This window comes from Odontomachus brunneus, unplaced genomic scaffold, assembly GCF_010583005.1.
Source record: "Odontomachus brunneus isolate Ranch 3 - 2012 unplaced genomic scaffold, Obru_v1 Obru_scaffold_069, whole genome shotgun sequence".
In the NCBI taxonomy this organism is placed as follows: Eukaryota; Metazoa; Arthropoda; class Insecta; order Hymenoptera; family Formicidae; genus Odontomachus; species Odontomachus brunneus.
In genome coordinates, this window is record NW_022639519.1 from 1,222,154 (window position 1) to 1,243,435 (window position 21,282).

General features: G+C 39.6%; 2 protein-coding genes across 6 annotated transcripts in view; both read right to left on the minus strand.

The window, feature by feature from the left end:
* Nucleotides 1–2,000, minus strand: part of LOC116846767 (zinc finger protein 320-like) — a 12,311-nt gene extending 10,311 nt beyond the window's left edge. For all 3 annotated transcript variants that reach the window (XM_032821027.1, XM_032821026.1, XM_032821028.1), the window contains exons 1-4: nucleotides 1,390–2,000; nucleotides 1,164–1,307; nucleotides 796–885; nucleotides 660–721 (exon numbers count right to left, since the gene is read on the minus strand). In XM_032821027.1, coding sequence (XP_032676918.1) covers nucleotides 660–721; nucleotides 796–885; nucleotides 1,164–1,307; nucleotides 1,390–1,716 — 623 coding nt within the window. In that variant the 5' untranslated portion in view covers nucleotides 1,717–2,000. The remainder of the gene's footprint in view (nucleotides 1–659; nucleotides 722–795; nucleotides 886–1,163; nucleotides 1,308–1,389) is intronic.
* A 1,148-nt stretch (nucleotides 2,001–3,148) lies between these two features.
* The window catches only part of LOC116846782, a 546,096-nt gene continuing 527,962 nt past the window's right edge, over nucleotides 3,149–21,282 (minus strand). For all 3 annotated transcript variants that reach the window (XM_032821059.1, XM_032821058.1, XM_032821060.1), the window contains 3 exons: nucleotides 17,019–17,130; nucleotides 12,408–12,761; nucleotides 3,149–11,777 (listed from right to left, as the gene is read on the minus strand). In XM_032821059.1, coding sequence (XP_032676950.1) covers nucleotides 11,155–11,777; nucleotides 12,408–12,761; nucleotides 17,019–17,130 — 1,089 coding nt within the window. In that variant the 3' untranslated portion in view covers nucleotides 3,149–11,154. The remainder of the gene's footprint in view (nucleotides 11,778–12,407; nucleotides 12,762–17,018; nucleotides 17,131–21,282) is intronic.

Consider the following 21,282-nt stretch of genomic DNA (forward strand, 5'->3'; position numbering starts at 1 on the left):
ATTTAAAAAAATTAATGTGACCTTGACCTGACCTTCGCTACGCAACCCAAGGTCAAACTGATGTGATCAGTAAATACATCTTTTTAAACGCCACAACTTTTATCTGAAACATTTTTTTCTAAAATGCTTAGTTTTCGAGATATTTCACCGGTCCGAGACTTTTTGAACACCCTGTATAAACATATATATGTATATATAAATATTTTATTATACACATCTCATGTTTTGTTTGGAATCTTTTGTTAAACAGATGAAAAAATTTTCTTGGATTGCCCAATGCCAGCAAATTAGTTCTTTAACTTTCTTTTAGGAAATTATTAATTGAGTCAAAATTTATTATAATGTGTCATAATTGGTCTTTATATTCAGTGTAAAATAATATTTATGTTTTCTTTCAAGATACATGGAATGGAATAAGCACAATGACACTTATTTTATCCATTATATTTTATCACCTACATGTTAGAGTATGTATTTTCTCTAAAAATATTCTGACTTTTGAGAGTGTCCTACTCCATCTTATACCTTTCTTAAATGTTTATTTATGCACTAAATTGCAATTATAATAAAAATTATATTTATGTACAAGGACAACAGGATGTAGAATATTGCTTTTTGCATTAAGTTGTATATTATAGAAAAATAAAATAACCTGTTACCTGTTAAATTTATTAATTTCTTCTGTATCTTGTGTATTATTTTTGCAATTGGCTTGATCAGTCTGCAATAAAAAAATTTAATTGAATTTCTTAATGCAAGATGGTTATATTTTTCATATTTATCGTGTAAACTTACTTGTGAAATTGTTATGTTAGATATGGTTGAGATTGATGAAGTAACTGGTGTGGAAACATCCAAATTAATCAAAGGTACATCGTTGTGAACCTGCAAGATTTATAAAACATGTAATCAAAATGCAATATATGGTTAGATATATGGTTATGTAAGTTAGATTTAAGTTAGATGTAAGATTTAGTTGTAAGATTAGATGTAAGAGGTAGGGTATGGAGGTGTGTGTGTGCGTAGCGAGGAGAAAGAATTGTTATGAATATTGTAACCCCATAATGGAGATCAATAAATGTTACAAAATGCAATATATGCTCATTTATTAAACTTAGATAAGCTTTTCTCTCAAAGATTAATTATTTACAAACATGCTTTACCTGCTGTTTATCTTGCAACAAGTGCTGCATTTCCAAGAGCTTTTTCTCCGCATTTAGACAATCTTTACTTAATTCGTGCCAAGCCAATATTGTGACTGCACAGTGATAACATAATTGTAATGGCAAAGTATCACTTCTAGATATCTATAGATAAATAATTCACATTCATCAGTGCTTGATTCAGTGCTTGATTGAAGTATGTTATAACAGTTTACATTATACATACATGTATTGGCAGGTACTTGAGTATTTTATTAGATAAGTCAAGTTCTGCTCCTTCTCCCTCAAAAATAGGTATCAAATGATCATTAGCATTGGCACATATTCTGCAAAGATTCATCCACTGATATGTTTCTTCCATTTGATGTTTGTGCGATGTTTCTTCCTTGACGTTTGTATCAGAGTACTGCGTCTCTTGAACCTGCGACACCAGGAAGAAGTCATCTTCGTTCTCCGTTTCTTTACGATCTCGCTTTATTAAGCTTTTCACAGTTTCAAACAGCATAGTATCCTCTGGCGAAGATTCCAGTATCGTCGAATTTCTAGCTTCCATTCTGACTTGTTCGGCGTGGTCACTTTGACATAACTAAATGATTCGTTCTATCGTACTCGTTATTTCCAAAACATGGTTATCATCTTAATCAAGTGTTACAAACGCGTGTGCCCGACATTTGAACATTCTTCAAACATTTGTTTAATGCTAACGTTTATAAGTGCTTGACAGTTCGTGATGAATATGAGCAAAGAGAAGCCCGAAAATAACTACGTCGACGATATCATTAGAGTGGAAGGTATTTCTCAGATAATTTCGGCTATAAAGCACTTGGCGGTGTTCGATGCAACTGATGTCGCTGCAGTCGACTGTCTGATTCGCCATCTGTGTTCATTCTCTAGATCTATTTAGTTGTGTTTATTTCTTGGTAACATCGGTGAAGTTGCGACTTGGTTCATGTCCTTGCTACATCTACAATTTTCACGAATAAAAAGAACGCGGTCTCATATATCTTACATTCTGTTTAACACGCGCGCATTTGTCTACTTTACATAACATTATGAACAAATTTGTATTTACATATGTGTAATATATTTAATGATGCTCCAAGCTGTAATATGTTCAGTTTTGACACTACTAATTTTTATCGTGTATTTGCAGCCCTTATAGAAATATCATACTAAGAATCATTGATAATTACTTATTATCCAGTATTTTTAATACTAAAAATAAGTAATTATCAATAATTCTTAGTATGATATTTCTATAAGGGAGAATTATAGTTTCTCAAAGTGGGATCCCCTTATTCTTTTTGCGGGAAATATATCTGCGTGCATATTTACATAAAATATATACATTGCATCATGTATGCTTTACTATTTCCTACATTGAAAGTTACACGACTTTTAGTTTCGTACACATGTATAGAATAAAAAATAATACAAATAACTTTAATTACAATAGTAAAACATGCATGACAAGATGTGTATAAAAATTTAAATATTTTTTAAATACATCTCTCTCTCTCTCTTTGTCTTTCTCTTTCTCTTTTTTCCTCTTTCTGCCTCTTTCCTTTTCTTCATCTTCTTTAACATCACCCTGGTAAAAAAAGTTTACAGAGAATGGTAGAATAAAATAATCATTATATACGATTTTGTATTCTATAGGAAACTAACGATAGAAATTCTATCTTATCTATTGTATTCTTATCTATTGTATATGATAGAATAATATTCACATTTCACGAACCAAAATCCATATTCAAAACAATAAAAAACAATAGAACGATAGAATTTTATTCTATTGTTCTCTATAAACTTTTTTTACCAAGGTAAACTCTCGAAAGCTGTCAAAATTTACGTAATAATTTAACAGCCGCAAACGACACATGCGAAGTAAGTCGCGACGCGACACTTAGGAAGGAATTCGACGGATTTCTTGTGAGGAATATAAGCGTGATATGATCAGGTGAAAATAACGATAGACATCCCAATGAAATCCAATAGTAAATCGTTTATTAGTACGAAGGTATGTGATAGTGTCTCGAGATTGGCCTCGGTCGACATTCGTGATTAAAGATGCAGACCGTGGTAACGTGATGCCGTGACGTGAACGAGTGTGACAGAGCTTCTTGTTCCTTAGCTGATGTAAGAGATAGATGTTAGAGCTAGTTACCCTGTTCTGCGAGCTGGCGTTCTTCTCTTCCGTCGACGCAGATCCCAGTCGACCTCCCGCGAGGAGTATCCCACAAGGACACTTCTCGTCGTTGGCCGACGATCGACTTCTCAATCCCGTCGTTTGCTTTAGACTGACGTTAATTCTTTAGTAGGAGAAACTAGTGATTCCAACTGAATTATCTTCGAAGTGAGATCGGAATAAGCGGTACTCTAATTCGTATCGAGCGCAAATTAGATGAGGCAAAATACTAGTGTTCAAACCGCATGTTTAGCGCTCGATATAATCGGGACGATTCTCAGCACGAAGCGCAATTCATTGTCGTGCATTTAACGCCAATTACAGTGATAAACGGTATGACGATTCAAATTCGAATTACTCGGGGATTCGAATTTTCTAAGATACTCGAACAGTTGAAGCATTGAATCCGGATCTGGATCTAAGTTCGCAAGGAAATCGAATAAACCGACACATCTAAGTCCCTCTTGAAAATTTGACAATCAATAAGTCAATATTTTTAACTGCAATTTAACGATTTAATTTGAGATAATTGTGCCTATTTATGTAAGTAAATAATTTCGGATAATTCTGTTATTAAATTGATCAATCCTTTTTACAGTAAGCGTGTTCATGTATGATCCAGCAAGAATTAATAATAAGCAAGCGAAATAAGGTATTTAAATATGTTCGATATTAAATCAAAATCCTTTTACTTATCCGTTTCTTTTTTATTTAACTCGAGCATAAATTCAATTCTCGATCTCGGTTCTAGATTCGGATTTTGGTTTTGAATCCAAATTTTAATTTCTTCTTATGGTTTGAATTTAGATCCAAATAGTACGGTGTTGAGTTTTCGGATTATGGAATCGATCTCGGATAGAGCCAGATAATTAGATATCCGGATACTTGGAGCTCTAATTAGAATCTTGTTTTACTTTTCCAAATGCGCGTCTCATCTCAGTAATGGGACAAAAGTCGCGAATAGAACACGCTAAACGTGCGGCTGGTACGTGGATTGGAACGTCGATCGTCAGCATTATTCGAGGTCTCCAGGGCGGAGTACGATGCGACAGAGGAGCGGAACGCCCGTGCGAGCTAACTTTCAAGAGATGCTACTTGTTATCTCCTTTCGAGGTACTCTAGTGCCTATGTATTGTGTCTTCTGTTCTGCCTATAGCGCTAAAACCGCCGCTGAGAAATTAGCGGCACCGAAGTGTGGCTGCTGCGGGAGCGACGGGAGCGGAGAGCCCCCGGCGCCCCTTGAAACGCAACAATAAATAATAATCTCGCGACATGTATACGCGTTCAAAAGGTAAGAAAACGTTCTCTATCTCTAGCTTTCGTTCGTACATCCTATTCCTTTATTTTTCCCTCTTTCTCCTTCCTTTCTTCTTCCTCCGTTCTCCAATTTCTCCCCTCACATTTTCCCTCCGTAAGTGCTCCCGCTATCCTCGCGCACGTGCTATGTACGTGGGATAACGAAAAGCGTCGAGATGGCGAACGGAAAACGGCAGTCTTACAAATTAAACGTCTCGATGCGTAAGTACGAGAAGCGTCCATACATGATCTCGCAAGTGGGTTGCAAATTAAGATCCGAGACATTCAGACACGTACGACTTTAAATCGCAAAATTTAGAAACAAATGTCACACGTCGCGTACGATTCGACGAGAAACACTTATGTTTCGGTTTTAAATAAATGCCCGTGAAGAGATAAATCCATTCAAAATATTTCACGCAGCCAATTTGCATATAAATGTGTGACTCGAGCGTTTGACAGGAAATAATCATCCGTGAACTCGCACTCGATTTATGCCATAATCCTTTCGTTACGCTACTTATGGACCATGTATGGCTTGCTTTATGCGCGCATCGTTCATTCGCTCATTATACTCGACATGCAACAATTAATCGCAAACTTCGCAACAAAGATCCACGCTCGATCGAAACCTCCTCCGTCTTTCTTAAGTAAGAACAATAATAACTTAGGCTTCTGGCGTACGTATCATACAGGCTGTATACAAGAAAGAAAAAGTAAATAAAATGAAAACAAGAACATCGCTTAACCAACATGGACGTAAGAAAATACATAAGCGCGTAACTCTCGGTCTGCCTCTCGCTTTCTCCAGTACACATCTCCTTCTTTCTTTCCTTGTTCTGATCTTCTTTGATCTCCGAGTCGCTCTACACTTTCGCGGCGACTCGCGTCATGCGCGCTTTGATTGTATGCAGTGTTTATTTTTGATCGTGAGTGATAAGTACACACTGTACACCTTTATTCCTCCCGTTTCCCTTCTCGCGCTCCAGCCAGTCATGCTCTCGCGGATAATCGCCGCTACGCGGAGAGGAATTCGAGTCACAGATACTAAAATAGATGAGCGTAGATCTAGAGCGAATGTTGTAGGACACTGTAAAAATATCCTTCGGATATATCATGTGATCATTCCTCAATTCTTTTGTACTATCTATTCAACGAGAAAATCATTTGCAATAACGATAACTGTTCTACACTTTTCTCATATATACAGTCAAAACTTTTATCTATTTTATTCTCGGCTTGAATGTATCCTTCGCGGCAAAGCGTATGACAGAGTGGGATGAGGGGGAAGCATTAAATTTTAAATTAATTCAAAAAATATCGTGCTAATCAATTTATTGGGACAAGATTCCTTGGTTTTAGGTGAAAGCTTCCTTTTGGAATTCGAAAAACTTTAGATATATAAGTTGGAGCGAAATTTATATAGTCGCGTCAAAACGATTCGTCAATTCTATCTCTATAAATTGTTAATAAATAATTCAATTTAATTAAATAATACTTTATTGGTAAATTGCTGCCAGTTTGTCACAATAAAGTCGAAGAGTTTTATTGATAAAAGAAGTAACTTTCGTTACTACAAAAATTAAATGAGTACGGGAAGTAACTCTTCGTGTTTTCTTAAACAATTTAATTTATTTAGTAAATCTAGCTAATCTTCTGTAAACTTGATGAGTCCGACGATACACGGAACATCCCGAGAAAATAATTAGCAGCACACTGGTGGGACGTCGGCGCCTTGATTGTTCTTAGACTGATGAGGATATCAGATATACTTGTGCAATTCATTCAGACACGGAGTTTAAAGGTAATGAAGGGGTAAAAAGCTATACTGTGCTATTATTGCGAGTATTATTGCTATATTTAGTGGGATCGGCGTGGAAGATCCATAATCGAGAGCATGACTTTCGAGAACGTCACGTCGGTATAACTTCACCGCTAGTGTTGTGCGATCAACAAGTCCCTACCGTGCAATGTAAACTCGGGCGATTCGAATTTTCCATAGAAAAACACAAGCAAGTCGTTGCGTCGCGCAATTTCGACTCGCGAAATTAATATTCGCGTGATATCGTTTTGGAACTATACCACAGGGCCGGTTATTTTTTCGATTTTACAAAATCAGAAGTATTCAATAACGCCTTCATTTTGTACGAAACTTCTGGATGTCCAGATCTTTTCTTTTCTTTGTTTTTGTTTTCTTTTTTTTATAAATATTTTCATCCGACCAAGTTATTGGTCGATGAAAGTGCTAATGTTAAGTAAGATGGACGATCTGGTACGATATAATCGTCGTATGATGGACTAACCTATCTCGAAGTAATTTGTTTAATAATTTCATAGTGTGTGTTAGAATTGCGCTCATTGAACGAGAGATAAGTTGTTTTCTTTTTCCAGTGACAGTGCTATCATTTTGGGCCCCGAAGCTTTAATGATTATGACGGTCTTAAACCAGCCCCGTTGCGTCGATCGCGCAAACCACCCTGATCGCGGCTCGCATATATAAAATTATATTTACAACAGAGTGATTACTTCTTTGTGTTGAGGTATTCGCCCTAGGCGCGTCTAGAAAAAGAGTGTGCACTATTTCGAGGAGCGAGAGGGAAACTCCCGACGCTCAAGAGGACACGACGTTTCCTTTGCCTTTAGTCCTTTGATTCATCGTCCTTCCATCCTCTCGCTCCGAAAAAGGAAAGATCTATTCAGTTCTCCGTCTTTTCCTCTTTTTCGTCGCATTTGTCACATTGCTATAGTCGCGATGCGCACGCGCCCGTCGTTACAAATAATTTAAAAATTATATTATTCTATTTATATCTCCTCGTCTTTCTCTCTCTCTCTTTCTCTCTCTCTCTCACACACACACACACACACACACACACACACTCTCTCTTTTTCTTTTTATATATAGTTTTTTATGTATATATTAAATTTCAATTTTCTCGCCCTTTTGCACGCACGCACGGGAAAAGATTTCGGTAATGATATCGCTATGATACAGCTATGCTACACGGGTGGAGTTTCCCCCGGCTCTATTTACATGGCTCGCCAATTATCGTTTACTTTCTTACAAGTGCGGTATGTATAAGAGATAGCGGTATTTATACGGTGTGCTAACGTGTGCCTGTACATCTCAGCACGAACACTTTCTCTCTCTTGCTGTCTCGCGTCCCCTTCTCGTCTTGGTCTATCTTGCAGAGTACCAAAAACGGTTGCAATCCTCAAATTCCACTCCTCGATTCTTATAAGATATCATGAAAGTATTCTTTCTGCTATTGTTTCCAGCTTTTTTATATTGTAGAGTTATTGATAATTTATAAGGAGGTGAAATATTCGTGCGTTGAGTAAATAAGTAAATTGAATAAAATTTAAGGAAGTAAGTTTCAATTTTATCTAATTAATATTCAACTAAATCCTGTGTGTATCCAAAAACTTTGTATTTGTGAAGTATGTTCACATGTGGAAGCATTTGGAACAATTTTCTTAAATGTCGCACAAAAATCGACGAGTGGATCTTTTCGGAACTACATGTTCAAAAACTTGATCATTTCGTAGCTTCAAGCGTACTTCATACCACCATAAAAATGAAAAAAGAAGTGTTAATATGTCTGCGTATCAAAATTTTCTTTCCTAATTTATCTTACAGTTCCTAATTTGTTTACAATTTATTGGAAGATGTTCTATCTTTTGCATTAAGTTATACTGATGGTAACAATCTGTTCAATCATTTTACGCAGAATTGCGTGTGTTTTATAAATGCATATTAAAAAAAGAATCATTATACAAGAGTTATGTTATATCAGAATTATAATAAAAAGCACGTGATTACATCTGTATATTACAAGAGAATCGTAATATAGATAAATATAGGATTACATCGCCTTTTTATGATGGGATAAAGTAGCATCTCGAAGAATAAGTTAACGTCGACTTACCGCAATCGAAGCGCTCCGCGAGTCGTTTCTATTTACGACTACCAATCGGTTTATGTTACATCGGTCGAAGGTTATTGATATCAGCGCGCGATATAATAACGACCCTGAGCCCGATTGCGATAATAGTTTAGTTAATAATGAATGAGGGTAATTTGCGTCATTTGCGCGCTAGAGTCACCCGGCCGGGCCTTTGTCCGCAATGACACCGGTATTCGCCAAAATGAGGATTTGGAATAGACGGGGGAAGAAGGGGAAGAGGGAGATTGCAGCAATGGTTTACGGGACTATCGTGAATTTCGGCTCTTGAATTTCTCATGATGCAGAGGCCCTCGTTATGTTATTAACGGCAGTAACATCGACTTCGTTAGCGCAGTCGCGGCGTAACTACAGTTATTACCAGCTCCGAGAACACGCGGTCGCAATCGAAAATGTCATGTCGAATTGTGGAGGAGAATTTGTGGACGACGGCGACATCCAATATGTCGAAGGGAGCGACGCGTTCACGCGTAGTGTACGCGAATCGAGTTTTATCCAGGAGCTTCTTCGAGCTAAAAAAGAGCCGGCCAATTTTCTCCTCGGAGATCAAGTCTTCCCGAGCCGCTTTTTGCGACCCGAGCAATACTCTTAGGAATTACAAAAATAAAAGGTTTCGGCGCGCTTAAATTTTTGGTCGTGATTGCGCGAACACATGCATCTAGCGGCAGTAATGGTGGTAGCAATGCGATGGCATCTACAATCATCTTTTCGGTATCGTCTTTTGTGCACGCTGGAGTCTAAATAAGATGATTCATAAAGGATTGCAAATATCCTATTATGTCACGTTATACGCGAAATTAAATAATTTAAATATTAAAATAGTTTCGTTTAAATTATTTCACCTGAAAGATCGAACATAAGAGCAAATAATAGTATTCATCTTCCATATCATAATCGTGAAATATCAATTCATAGCAACAATTGCCATATATCAATTATATATTTGATTCATCATTTATTTTTTCAGATAGACATTTGAAACGCTAAACTTGATTAAAATAGCAAAAAATATGTGTATATAATTATTTCATACTAGGAATTCTAAAATTGTTTGGTTTTGTTTTTCTTTTACACATATTTTGCACATTTTTACGATATCCATTGTGTATATATTATGTGTACATTAGCCAAAGACTCCAACGTGCATCGTTTTTTTCCTCAGTGTTACTCTACCGTGCGTGCGTCTATCACTACATCTCTCCAAACTGTCAAAACGTGCGTGTGCCGTTTCGTGTGGGGACGTTCTAAAGCATTGTTAGTAGGAAAAGATTATTAACGGACTAGAAACGTGGCGCAATAATCTATCGTTTCCTGTACACGCGATCGGATTTGTCCTTATGAACGCGGGACGAATCTAATTATACGTTTCGTCATATCAAAGTTTGTACGAAACTCGCTGGCCGGTTGGACACGCCCGACCGTTTAGGATTAGTCTCTGGCAGTGGATCGGTTAATCTGACCATAAAGCACCCATAATCAAAACCCCTTCGAGTCCGCAATCTGCATGATTTATCCTAAATGAAATATACATCATAATACGTTTTTGACATAGTTTTATGTTTTTTCCGAATTTAATTATGTTGAATTCTCTCAATATTTGGAATATTAAGCTAAATTTTACGGTAAGAGTATCTTTCCAAAATATATTTCAGTAAAAGATACCAGTGTTTTCGACTTGTTGCTTTTTTTATAGATTTCATTTTCAAAACTCACGTATTTTGGATTTCAATTCGGTCCCGATACAATATCAGGCTTCAGATACAATATTTAAAACAGAATGCACAGATTTTTGACTAGGCAGATTTCGATTCGGAGTATTTCTCGTACTATTTGTCTATTTGCAAAATTATCTATCGTTTACTTGCAAGTGCAATAATCGCACTGATCACCGAGGGTATCCCGGACGTTGTGGAATTCACGATTGATAGTCGTACGACTCGCGGGCGACAATGTTACAACGAGAACGAGATCGACTCGTTTTGCGATAAACGCTCTCTACATATAAATTACAAAGGATCAGACTAAAAAGATAAAAGTAATTGTTAGCGTCCTTTGGTACCAGCCTGAGTCTCATTGGATTACAAATAAATTTGTTAAATAGTCTTGCGTGTGGGCTATATAAATCACTAAGAGATCACTGTGTCCTTCTTCTCATCAAGTCCGAATCGTCATTCGTTTGTGGTTTTTCTCGTCACTGCGACAAACTCTCTTGCTCTCTTTCACGCGCGCGTGCACGCACTCAACCGCTACCACTCGATTCGCCAAAGCGAAGGAGGTATCTTTATTGACTCTTAACCGTGGACGTTGAAGTATCAAAATACAATAGTTCAACACAGCCGAAGTGTGTTTCTCCCTGCGAAATCGGAGCCTCTCAATTAACGAGCACGCTCGTCTCTTCGTCTTATTAACTGATCGACTTGTAAGAAATACGATCGAGGTCTTGTATCCTCTTTCCTTCTCTTGCTTCTCTTCTTTTTTCTCCGCTCTCCGTGAGAGTACGTCTCGAAGGAAACCCTTTCTCTCGAGATGAAGAGACGATGCCCCATTAGGACACGATATAGTCCGCGGAGTGATGCGAGTGGTGAGAGTTCCGGTGCTTGTCCCTGCGATGATTCGTCCTGGAGTTGCTGCCGCGGGTGCCGCTGGTGCCGGTGGTGCCTGAGGTGTGGTGGCTGTAGCCGCTGTCGCTGCCGAAGCTGCTGTCGGGCTGACCCTGGTACAGCCTGCCGGCGCTCACCTGGTCCGAGTCCCGGGTGTTGGAATAATACACCGGTTGGCTGTACTTGTCGTCGCCGAAGAGTCGGTCGCTTGGCTGCGAGTACGTGTCGGAGTACTCGCCGCCCACCTGGGTGTAGAGCGGTGCCGTGGCGTCGGACTGACCCTGAAGGCCGTAGAAGTCGCCGCTGTACTGTTGTTGTTGCTGCTGCTGCGACGACAGGTACTTGTACTTGTCGCCGGACTTGCTGCGCGAACGTTCCTTGCCGCTCCTGTTTTGGCTGGAGTAGCGATGCAACTGACCTAGCACCGGCACGCTCTCGTAAGGGTTCTCCTCGAGCCGCGGGGCTTGCGCGGCCGGCAACGGCGGCACGAAATACGGTAACCTGTGCGCCACCGATGGGACGGACTGTTGGCGTTGGGTGCTGTTGCTCGTTCGGGCACCGGCCACACCTGAAACCGAACACTCGAATCAATCAGCTTAAAAATGTGCTTTATGAATATACTGCCTGTTGAAAAAGCTCAAGGACTGGTGCACGAATGAATTTTCGCGTCAAATGTGTGCATCAAAGTGGCTTAGGTTATCGTAACAAATTGCTTTTATTAATCCTCTCCTTAATACGTGACAAAACGATTACAAAATAAAATGATAAAGGAACCGTGGTAAGTAATCTAAACGCACAAACAGCCTGTGAAATAAACCGCTTTAATCCTTTAAGGTAAACCCGTCGCGACCTACATTTGTGCGTCCAACTGAGAAGCGCTCGTTGATAATAAAACATTGAAGTGAATTTAGAGAGTCTCATATGTACAACTAATTCGTAGAATTATATGATCATCTTACATAAAAATAGACCTTTCTTAAACTAATATTTCATCCGGTTTCCCTTGATTTAAATTGGTTAGCTCAGTCGACTCTCGTCCTTAAAGGGTTAATATATCAACTCGAAAATGAACTTAGAAAAATATTACGAAGACTCTGAAGGTAAATAACTAGACAGGCTAATAAGAGCCGTTGCTGGATGCGATAATTAAAATTTAGTGGGAGGATAAAATTGAGAGGATAAAATTCTATTCGTTTACCTGCGACGCTGGGATAGAGTTGAAGCAGCGCGTCCAGCAGCATACCCTCGTGGAACTCGCCCACGTCATGGTTCTTGTCTCTCCTACGTCGGTCGAGACTCCTGGGGCTTCTGCCGCGTCGTTCGCGCGGTGGCCTGCCACCGGCCGGACACGTACCCCAGGTAGGGCCGCTGCTCGAAGTGAGCATTCTCGCCTCGGAGGGTTCGCCCACCGACAACTCATCCTCGGCAAACTCGTCCTCGCTCGCTGGCTTCGACGCTGTGCCCCGGTGATGGTGACGGTGATGATGATGGTGGTGGTGCAGGCGATTGCGGGCGTTCAGCTCGCTCTCCTCGTCCGTTTCCGGATGGTCCCCTGCGATCAGGACGAAATTTGTTAGCTCAAGCGCAACGAGCAGGGCGGCTGGACAATCAGTCGCGAATAAATCTCTCCGGAAATCAGACGGGGATCGATATAGGTTAATTAGACGCTAGGTAAGTAATGCGCTAGGTAAGTAATGCGGTCTTCAACGGGCGCGCACTGATGATCGATCAGGCTGATTAGCTTCTGGACGAAAGCGGATTGTTTAGAGAAGTGAGCGTGGGCAGATGAGACTTCATTATCACGTAACGAGCGCGCATGGAAAAACAAGTGTGTATCAATAGAATTGATCAACAGCGCTGTAATTAGAGTAAATCTTCTCGATTCAATAGCAATATTATTGAAGCTAATAATACATCATACATTGTTTTAACAACTGGAGCATTAGTTTCAATAATGTTGCTGTTGAATCAAGATGATTCACTCCAATTACGGTGCTGTTGACCAATTCTGTTGACTCAACGGAACATTGTTTTTCCCGACACATGATCGTCAAAAGGACTGACGCCTCGTAGAATCACATGCTGGGTGTTATTGCAGTGATGTTTCAAGCTCTAGCACATATTGACCGGGCAAAAGAATTCGCGTCAAAAATGGATTCATTCGTTCAATCCTGGAGAGCGAAGCGTTCACACCAAAAAAATACACACTGCACTAAATGTTACTTGTTTCTCATAAGTTTATATAGTCGCAAATCTATCACAAATTTTCGTCGCATAAACATCAAATATATTAAAAATGCATCCTGAATCTCAGGAAGTTTAGCATTTCAATCAATAATATGAAATTAAAACAAAACCTACTGCATAGAGTCGACACAACTTTTTTTGGTAAAAGTATGTATTATTCCTGAGAAAGGAGAATAAATTCCTTTTTTGAGTGCATGATAATGAACTCCAATTTATGTCGAGTACATTTTCAGATTGTTATTTGAAGGAAATATATTCGACAACTATTTGTCAAAAATAACTATTGTTTAAGAGAGGGAGAGTAACTGAGTAATCGCTTTTCTTAACAGTGGAATGATATTTTTCTGTGTGTTCGACTTTTCGCTTGCGGGGTCAAGGTGAACGACAAGCTCAAGCAGTCGATTTGAGTCGCAACGTAAAATCTCGCGTTCACCGTTAAATACGAACGTCCATGGTCTGTCTTGCCGATATTCCGACGTAGTCGAGCGAATTTGTTTCGCGGAAATTTCGCTCGTCGATCTAACAACGCGCGGCGGTCGACTCGCTCGCCTTCCCCGTTAATTACCTCGCGTTATGCCGCCGAACTGTCGCTGCCGAGCGCGAGTGTACGGTCGATCGATACTAACGACACAGCGTTAGTATCGCTGTGCATGTACGCATGTCACACGTTAACAAAAAATAGGAATATCGTATAAATAATCGAGTCGTAACGGGCGTAAAGGATATATCGGAGCTGAGGCGGACAGCGACGAGCAATTCAATCGGTCCGATTAACTTTTACCTTTCGCTAAGGGATGAAAGAGATGCAATTGGAAACGAGACAAGAGGAGAGGACGTACGATTGCCAACTATTTTTGTACAGATCGGAGGTGTTATCGATTAACTGCACGCTTGACATCGAATTCGCATTCCGCCAGCCATTCAACCACTCGAGATATCCCCCCGTTGCGAACGGATGTCCTCCCGAAATATTCTTCAATGCTTCTACGAATAGGAAGATAATCCGCCAACGTGGTCATGATTGTTCATTCTTGAATACCTCGCGACCACGAAAAAATAGCACGATATACGTATATACACAGAAAAATATTATTTCACTGCTAAGAAAAGCAATTGCACAATTTTTTTTCCTTTTAAGTAATGGGATTTTCTATAAGGAATATTTCCTTGACAAGCCTTCAAATCTACTCACCGTTAATTTTAAAAAAATTTTATATTATCATGTAAAAAATAAAAAGAAGAATTTATTTATAAGAATTATAAAATTTTATTGAAAAAAAGTGGGGGTTTGACGCTACGTAGTATGTAAAACAAATTGATTTTAATTTAAGATTATTGACTGAAATGCTAAACTTACTAGCATTTCGAATGTATTTTAAATAAATTTATTATTTATAATGAACTTAAATATATATATATTTGATATATAAGTAGATATATAAACTTATGAAATACTAGAAATAAATAACATTTATTTGAATGTAGTGTGTATTTTTCTGTGTGTATTAGCGCAAGTTGGTTTGATTTTTTCGTTTTTTGTAAGTGAAAAGTAATTTTTAGGTGAGAATAACTCAAACAATTGTTGAGTATAGGTCGATATCGTGCAATATAATACTTAATCGCGCAATGAGAAACGATATAACGGGAATTGCTCGAATTATCTCTCGGTGGTAAGAGATAACATATTTGATGGACGCGGTTTAGTCTTGGTACCATGAATTCCGCAACGCGCAGTTTATCCTCCTCATCGAGGTGATCGTCGAGCGGATCCCAGCGGTCCGTTGAATTCCCTAGCGTTTTTACAAGCCCGCGAGGGACAGGACCACCCTCTTCGAGATCGATGTTCATGTCTCGAAACTGGAGAACGACGACGCATATGGCGTATGTACACGCGGGCTCGGGTCCGTGGTTGCGACTAATGCACGCGGTAGAGCATGTATATTCGATTACCGGGACCTCGTCAAACGTCGAAAGCCTCATCACCATACTAATTAGCCGTCCAACTAATGGGAAGTATAAGTCAGAGGTCGTGTCACGCTTATCTCTCTTCGGTAAAATGCACGACAGCGGAGAGGAGCGGGATCATTGAAAGAGGAGGGGGCAGCAGAGAGAGAGAGAGAGAAAGAGAGAGAGAAGGAAGAAGGAAGAGAAAGAGAGAGAGAGAAAAGAGGATATTACGAAAAGATTAAAGTAAGAGCAAAAGATGCGAAAAAATATAGAATTACGTTTGTTAAAATCTCATTTGTGCAAACGATTGGAAAGCGATCACTCATAAATAAATAGAAAGTGAAGAAGTTTGATTTCTTAGACATTCAATTAATTTCTGATCCCAACGTTCCCGGAGTTCATAAATTCTTACATTCACAAATACATGGTTTCGTCAATGACTCTATACTTAAAAGACTCGTAGAATTTTTTAGATGCTTCTTTCCATTTATAAGCGCTACTGTCAATTTTACATTCTACGAATCCATCTCTGTTTGTAATCGACGTTCGGCCGTGGGAATTCTTTCTCCATACATTTTCAATTTGTGTACTCGTTGAATCTCGTGTAGACCTCAGCAGACCGAACATTCCGATTTTCACGCGAATTCTCACAGTTCCACAATCCTTTCTACCAATCTCCTTAAAAAGTTCCATCGACTCTTTTTGCCGCCACATATCTCTCGTACGCCATACATCTTTCCGTAAATCGCGACATACGCGAATCTGTCGGATTATTCTGATAAATGCAGTCCCGCTGTAGAATCTCAGGAGGCAGGAGGGGCACGCGGTGGACCCAAAAGGGACAGGCAGACGAGGAAGTCTCGCAAGCGCGCGCGCGCGTTAGTCGGCGGGATTCACGCTGTTCAACGCAGCCGTATGTTAATCGTGTGTTAAGTCAACCGACAGGCACGGACACACCGTTTCGAAAACTCGTGTACACGCCGTACCTATATGTTTCCCGCGGGCATGTTCGACCCCGAAGATGCTCCCCAGCGTCTTCAAAGGCAAGTCTCATCTAAAAGGATAGTGCGTGATTTGCGTTTGCATGGGAATAGCTCGTTTCGACGTGTCATCCGGACGGTAGGAGGATATCTCGGCGGTTTTGCGAATCATTCGCAAAATTCATTTATTTACTTCAAATATCGTTCCTTAAGACAGTTCGCTTTTATTTGTGTGTCTTTTTTCTATGAAGCAGCTACAGAGAAATCGTCTTGCAGATAGACCCACTCGACGTGAAAGTACTTGTTTCAAATCAAATTGAAATATGTATCGCTATGTTATATATATTTTTTATCTTTTTAATGAAATATATTCTCTCTCTCTTTTCCTTTCTGTAGAATAAACCAAAGAGAAATTGATCGATAAATCTGTTAAATTTAAATCTGAAGCTTCAAACATCGAACTCAAGTGTATCTTTTTGAGATTAAGTTCTCCCGATAAAACTTTTAGTGTTTGTCCTGCACCGTCGCATTGTTGCCCTCGAGGATCTCTGGTTGAAACCGCAGAAAGCCGCGACGCGTAAAAGGAGACGCCGGTGCAAAGCCAACCAAAGTAAACATCGATTATCGACACTTACCGTTGCTGAGCTCCTCGTAGACAGGATTATAGAGGTCCTGCGATGTATAAGGATCGGGACCGGGGCTGCTGCAGACGAACACCCCTCTGCCGCCCTCCTTGACATCCAGCATCTATCAATATAAGAAGGATGTAAGTTAAAAAGAGGAAAGGACGAATGAGGGTACATTTTTATCCACTGTACTTTTAATAGAACTATCTTTAAACGACGCGTCGTATTTAGGCTTGCTATTTATATTGTTTGGAAAAATATAGAAGACATATATTGGAGAAAGATATATTTATACACCAAGGTCAGAGGAATCGGTGAAGCACGCTGATAGCTTTTCAATTACGACACATCCGAAATCGTTAAACCGATAGTTCAAATTGTGAAACGAGTCCGGAAACGAAAGTTTCACGCTGTTAAACGATCAGCCAGAAGTTACGAGTTACCAAAAATTGGAAAACTACGCGCGATCGATTAACTTCGCTAATCCGTTAGTACAATCTCAATTCTGACTTGATAGTGCATATACAGATTATGAGAATCACTGTTCAAAGATTAAAATCGACCGCGTATTTTCCTCGCCTTACAACGTTGAATAATAATTAGTCGTGAGCTTCAGTTAAAAATAGGTCAGCTCGTTAGAGACGAGCCGGCCGACGTTTGCGCTCTCATGGTTGCTTTACGAGACTCCTTAAGAACGGCGACTTGTTTACGACAGAAAACGCCGGAAAACAATTAGCGGACAAAGGGAAAGGGTGCGAGAAGCAAGTCGATAGCTGGCACGAGCCCTAGCGTGAGAATCTTAATACTCTTTCGGCCCTGTGTTTTCCGGCCGACGATTAACTCGTTCCTGCCCCGCCGATAAAGACTCTCGAAATCTCACTCCCCTTTGACCGAGCCGACATTCCGCCCCGGAAACGCTGAGTCGGTCAGCGAAAACGAGGGTGTCGCAAGTTAATCCCTAAATTGGCAGGGAGCTTATTCGTCATGGCAGGATAATAAGGAACAATCTCTCGCCGCGAGATTTATCCGCGCAACTAATCTCGTTCACGTTGGCACATTCGTCCGCAGTAGGGACAATTAATTTCGCGCGGAAGTTACTCGGCCTTCGGCGGAATTTGACGTCTCTCGCAAGGAGACGCGTCTCTCGAATCTTCACTGCTCGTGATAGACGACACGACGCGTTTCGGAAGCTGTGATTGTGTATCATATATGTAGTTATATAAGATGTATATAAAATAAATCAAGCACATATTTAATATACACGTGGGTGTTTAACTTTGCGAGAGTATATTCTTCAGTAAATCAATATTTGTTATGTACAAAAAGACTTATCTCGGATAAATTCAGGCAGTTTCTCATATCGTATAATTATCAGGAAGATATGTTGAAGATTAAACATTTCGGAACACATACACACATACACACTGCGCGGCCAGAGGATCTCCTTTCACCTGACGGCTTCTTACACAGCTTCGGAGGATTAATCAAGACACCCGATAGATGGGAAGCTTGTAACCAATATACGCCATAATAGCGGGTGCCAACGATTTAATCCGCCCGACCTCGAGTTAGCTCGTCCGAGTGGCTGCTCGTACTCTCGCAACGGCTCGTGTGTCGCCGTCGTCGCCTCCCGCAAGCGGTTTCCGGTCTCGACGGTGTCCGTGTCCTGGTGGTTTGCGAGGCGAATTTGCCACCGGCTCTCCGGTTCAGCCGTATCGCGTTAACGGGCGCAAATGGCGCGCTGCGATCCGCAATCTATCTCGCTATCATTCCTACTCGCCCGCGTCCAAAACGTCCTGTGATCTCACTGGATGTTATACACATATGGTGATTAAAGCCGGTGTAATCGCCGAGAATTCGCTTCGCCACAGTAGAGAAGAAAAAGTGAGTGTCTTATGATAAACGATGTCTTATGCGATAAACGAGAGGAGAATTTAATTGAGGAGTTCTACTTTGATATGTCCGTTTATACAGTAAGCAAAGAATTGGTATCCACTCAAAACCAGTATACTTCAATTAACAATCATTATTTGATAGCAGCGAAATACACACACACACACACACATACACACATAAGTTCGTTAAAAAAATCTTTAAGTATTCAATTTCAACACAATGTTATAATTTTACTTGAATGTTATGATAGTCGCATAAGAAGAACGCAATATTGTTATTTGGGCGATAATGATATCTTCTTCCGACATTTAAAAACATCATATTTCCAGTTCAATATTTCGTGCTTTCCATTCATGGAAATGATTTTTGAATAATAATATTTAACGATATATAATTTCATTTTAAGGTCATTAAGGTCATTTTTAGGTTTTACATGTCAGAAATAAAGATACTTTCAAAATAAGAATGTTCATTTTTTATGTATTAAAGAAAAAAGAACACCTATGTTGTCCTATATTAAAGATTAGATAGATATTAAGATTAAATATTAAGATGTTTAAATAAAGCGTGAAATAAAAGCAAAAAGTATGAAATGTCTTGCAAAGCACCCACTTTTCGATAATGATATTTCAATATCTTTATATATAGACATTATTTCAGAAATGTCAATCAGAGATCGCGGAATTTTTTACTGAAAGACTTTGGGACAACCCGGATACGAATTACGCGTGTTCGAATATTGTTCTATTAGCACACCGGAGTTATAATTTGCCCGATCTGACCTGATATCCTTCCGAAAACACCCACGTGAGACCTCGGCGTGGATATTAATTTAAAGTTCACTCTCCGTGAGGCTATTTCTTGCTAGTTGCTTTTCGCGACTAGTCGATCGCGATCACGGGATGTGACGTAAATACGATGCACTCGTTTCCTCCCTCATCCTTAACGTGCAAAGGTTGAAACATCGCTGATAGCACGAAGTGGAAGTGTCACACCCGAAGGTGGCTCTATCTAAATTTATATCTTCCAAATTAAGTCGCTGCTTGCCACTTACTCCCTCAATGATCAGACGAATAAATCGGATGTGAATGTATGTCACTTATATACATCGTGTCTATTTTCCGCATTTCGCGAGATTTGCCGCGTAATTACGTGCTGGACAGGCAGAACGAATACGAGCAGGTCTCTCTGCGCTAAAAGCGCACAGATAGCGTGGGTCGAAAGGTTGAACGTCACTTATGATCTTCATAAGGTATTGAAAGAAGGCAAAAAGAAAGAGACTGACGAATGCATCTTGTCAATTCGCATATGTACAATTCATGAGGTCGAGTGCATATCACGAACAGGAATAATCCAGCATCACGCGAACCAGCTTTAGATACTGTTTCATACTTTGATAGATGGAAAACTCGGTCAGTTTATTTCCAAAGTAGCACCCAGTGACTACGTCGCGTAGAGTGATTTATCATTTAAGCGTGCTATTTATTGACAATATTGTATTACGGTAACCGTAACGAGGAACGATTAAATTCAGAAGCTGCTGAAATAGTTTCATTCATGTGCTATTTTACCAATAACTTACTGACCATGAAAAGCTTAAAGTATCCTTCCGTGTTATTTCCATATTTTCGAAATCTGATTGAGTCTATATATATATAAACTCAGTCGGATTTCGAAAATATGGAAATAGCATATATATATATAAAATTTCATAAATTACGATTTAATTTCTCGAACTTGAATTTCTGTCATCCATTGTCTCATCTGCCTTGATTTTTATCAGTCTATTAGTTTCTGATCGCCGAATACGTGTTTGCAGCCTACTACCTCTAAATGCGATCGAATGCTCGTAAGAGTTGAATGCTCTCGCGAGTCCACAAATTGCCGAAATCGAGTTAGCTGCTTGGTGGTTCGCGCGGGGGATACCAGGGCAAAGGAAACCGACAGCTCTTCCACCCTCTATCGGACTCCCTCCGAGGCGGTACTATCGTCCGCAGAAAAAAAGAATCCCTCAGGTCCCTTGCTAGCAAGTGCCAGCAGCCTTGGAAACGTTCACAAGGTTCATTATCGTGTTTAGATTGTGGAAGCCATCGTTAAAGCGTCTGCGATTCTTTGAGTGTTTAAATCCTCTTTGCCCTTTATCCTCTAACCTACGAATTTAACGTTAAACGCGATTGTCTGATTCAGAAGACGCGTTTCTTTTTCTTTTTTTTTATAGTACCTATGAATTTTCGTGTCTGCTCGTAAAATTAAAACCAATTAAACGTTAATATATTGGTTATTACTGTTTTAACACCAGTTTATATTCCAGTTTCTGTAGATATTTTATATTTAATCATACATAAAACTATTAGATTACAAATGATAAAAACTAAAT